Source organism: Sinocyclocheilus rhinocerous, unplaced genomic scaffold (genome assembly GCF_001515625.1).
Source record: "Sinocyclocheilus rhinocerous isolate Xijiao unplaced genomic scaffold, SAMN03320098_v1.1 scaffold5908, whole genome shotgun sequence".
Classification (NCBI taxonomy): domain Eukaryota; kingdom Metazoa; phylum Chordata; class Actinopteri; order Cypriniformes; family Cyprinidae; genus Sinocyclocheilus; species Sinocyclocheilus rhinocerous.
In genome coordinates this window covers 1-2,621 of record NW_015668033.1, presented here as the reverse complement: position 1 = coordinate 2,621, position 2,621 = coordinate 1, and the positions used below count along the sequence as shown (strand labels likewise).

The following is a 2,621-nucleotide window of genomic DNA, read 5'->3' as shown; positions in this document are numbered from 1 at the left end:
ACACCAAATACACAAAATAATGTTCTTTTTAGCAACAACATATGAACCCTTTAAAGTATTAGATCATGTCCAGAATAAAAATCTCCTGATGATTTACTCGCCCCCATGTCATCCAAGATGTTCATGTCTTTCTGTCATCAGTCGAGAAAAGAAATTAACTGTTCAGACCGACAGTGATAGAAGCTCCTGAACATCACTCATTATCAGTGAGCGTCTGGCGACTGTTGAGTGAGTGATTTAGTGCGAAATACAGCGTCTTCCATGACTGAGGTCTCAGGAGCAGCTAGTCATTAAAACGGCTGCTCATTTATCAGCTGCTCGTTAAAACAGTTTCATGTGTTTCTTTATAGGATCGTGTGGAACTCGCGCCCCTCATATGAGGCCCATGTACCCGTCCAAAACATTCCCGAACCTCTACACGCTGGCCACGGTACCAAACACACTTCACAGCACAGCAGACAGATTCACTCAGCGCACTCAGATATAACTGAGAGATCACTGCTCTAATCATGAATCCGATCATCTGAAGCACAACATGTCAAATTCCTGCATGCTACGGACTGTATCTGGAGAGTTAACGTTGAAATGAAGGCTTTTAATGTATTTTTGCACAAGATGAATATGTAAATTATGTTATGTTGAGAAGAAATGTAAGATTATTTAAACTAGACTATTGATATATAACATGATAACTTGCCTAAACAAAATTGAGCCTTTTTATGAACATTGGGATTTCAAATTCTGACAGTTCAAAATGAAATACAAATATTTTAAGTATCACAGTATTTTTTAGTTGTACTGCAGTACTGAGAAACTAATGAAATTCACATAATTTCTAATCTTTTTGTTAATTTTTTACTCTATTTTACTATTTGTGTACCATTTATAGCGTGACTGTTATTCAATTATATATATATATATATACTGTATATATATATTAGTGGGCTCAAACCAAATACATTCATCATACAGTACACTGTAAAAAAAATTTTTATTTTTAACCTTACAAACGTTTGAGTATGCTTTAAAAGAAAAGAAAATACAAGCAAAAAAAGCTGTTAAATATCCGCACCAAATATGTTTGTAAATAGAATACTTTGATGCATACGCTTAAAAAAAATTACAACAAAAAAAATCTTATGAAATGCTTTTGTTTAGAGGCCAATTTTGATGTATGGAAATTTTCTACGATTATGTGTGCGAGCATCTCGTCTTGCTGGACTTTCAGTTTTTCTACTCCAAAATTTCACATTTAATTTAATGTGTTACTTGCCACTTCTTTGTGAAATATAATAGTGGTTTCTGAGTGAAAATAGTTTTTACACCTGATTCTTGTATGTGAGCACTCGATTTGCTCTTATGATGTGATTTAACTGAACTGGTTGGTGTTTTCTGGTGTTCCTCCTCAGGGTTTGTATCCCGAGTCTCACGGGATCGTGTGTAACTCCATGTATGATCCCATGTTCAAAGCTCATTTCAGACTGAAAGGACAAGAGAAGCTCACTCACCGCTGGTGGGGCGGGCAGCCCGTGAGTCATGACTCCGCCCACACATGGCCCTCAGCCAATCACAGACGAGACGCTTTACATAAGCTTTATAATGTCGTACGGCATAAATGTGATTCTGTACTTGTGGTCCAGATTCTGTACAGGTTTTACATGGGAACACTAAACTAATCATCAAGCTCCGTTTGGGTTTGGATGGAAAGTCTAGTTTGAAGTGGGTTCGTGTTTAATAATTTAGACCGTTTTTGTCTGTTTGTTGTCTCAGGTTTGGATCACAGCAGAGAAGCAGGGCGTGAAAGCTGGGACGTTCTTCTGGCCCCGGTGAGCAGAGATGTCAGTCCAAATGTGCTGAATGTCCCAAATAAAGCGCTCGCAATCACACTTAGCAGGATTATTCATTTATCTGCTTCGTTTGATTGGTTTCAGATCTTAAATGTTTATGTTCTACTGCTGTTTCTCAGCAGAGTGGAGGTTTTCTTCTAAAATCAGCATTCAGTGTTTGGAGCAAAGCTCAGAGTGTCACGCCGAGAGACTCATGACACAAACAACACATGATTCAAACAAAGACCTTTCTCACACACACACTGGTCATTCAGAGCGGCTCAGACTGTCCCGATGTTCATGTTCTTCCCTGAAGAGCTTCATTCGCATGAGTTGTGAGGACGTGACCAGTGGCCCGTGAAGAAGAGCTCTGACGTCTGTGTGACATTGTTTGTGAGGGGCTGAATGAACCCGTCTGTCTGTCTCTCTGTCTGTAGGGTGATTCCTCTGGAGCGGAGGATCCTCACTACCCTGCAGTGGCTGCAGCTGCCTGATGACGAGAGGTGCGTCATGTGACTACTAATGGGAAAACAAAACATTCTTATGAGGGACAGTTAAGCCCTGCGTATTCATTACTGGAATGCAACCTTCACTTCAAGAATGATAACTATAGTCATAACGATTACTATAGTGATTATTATAACGATAGCTATAGTGAAAACTGTAACGATTACTATAGTGATTACTATAACGATAGCTATAGTGAAAACTGTAACGATTACTATAGTGATTACTATAATGATAACTATAGTGAAAACTTTAACGATTACTATAGTGATTACTATAATGATAACT

At 38.5% G+C, this 2,621-nt stretch overlaps 1 protein-coding gene across 1 annotated transcript; it reads left to right on the top strand.

The window, feature by feature from the left end:
- Positions 1-350: 350 nt before the first annotated feature.
- LOC107733994 (ectonucleotide pyrophosphatase/phosphodiesterase family member 2-like) lies at positions 351-2,329 on the top strand (the record flags this gene model as incomplete). The annotated part of the gene is made up of 4 exons (XM_016545853.1): positions 351-430; positions 1,410-1,529; positions 1,771-1,826; positions 2,264-2,329. Coding segments are annotated over 4 exons (322 nt in total), but the record flags the coding sequence as incomplete, so codon positions are not given.
- Positions 2,330-2,621: the final 292 nt, after the last annotated feature.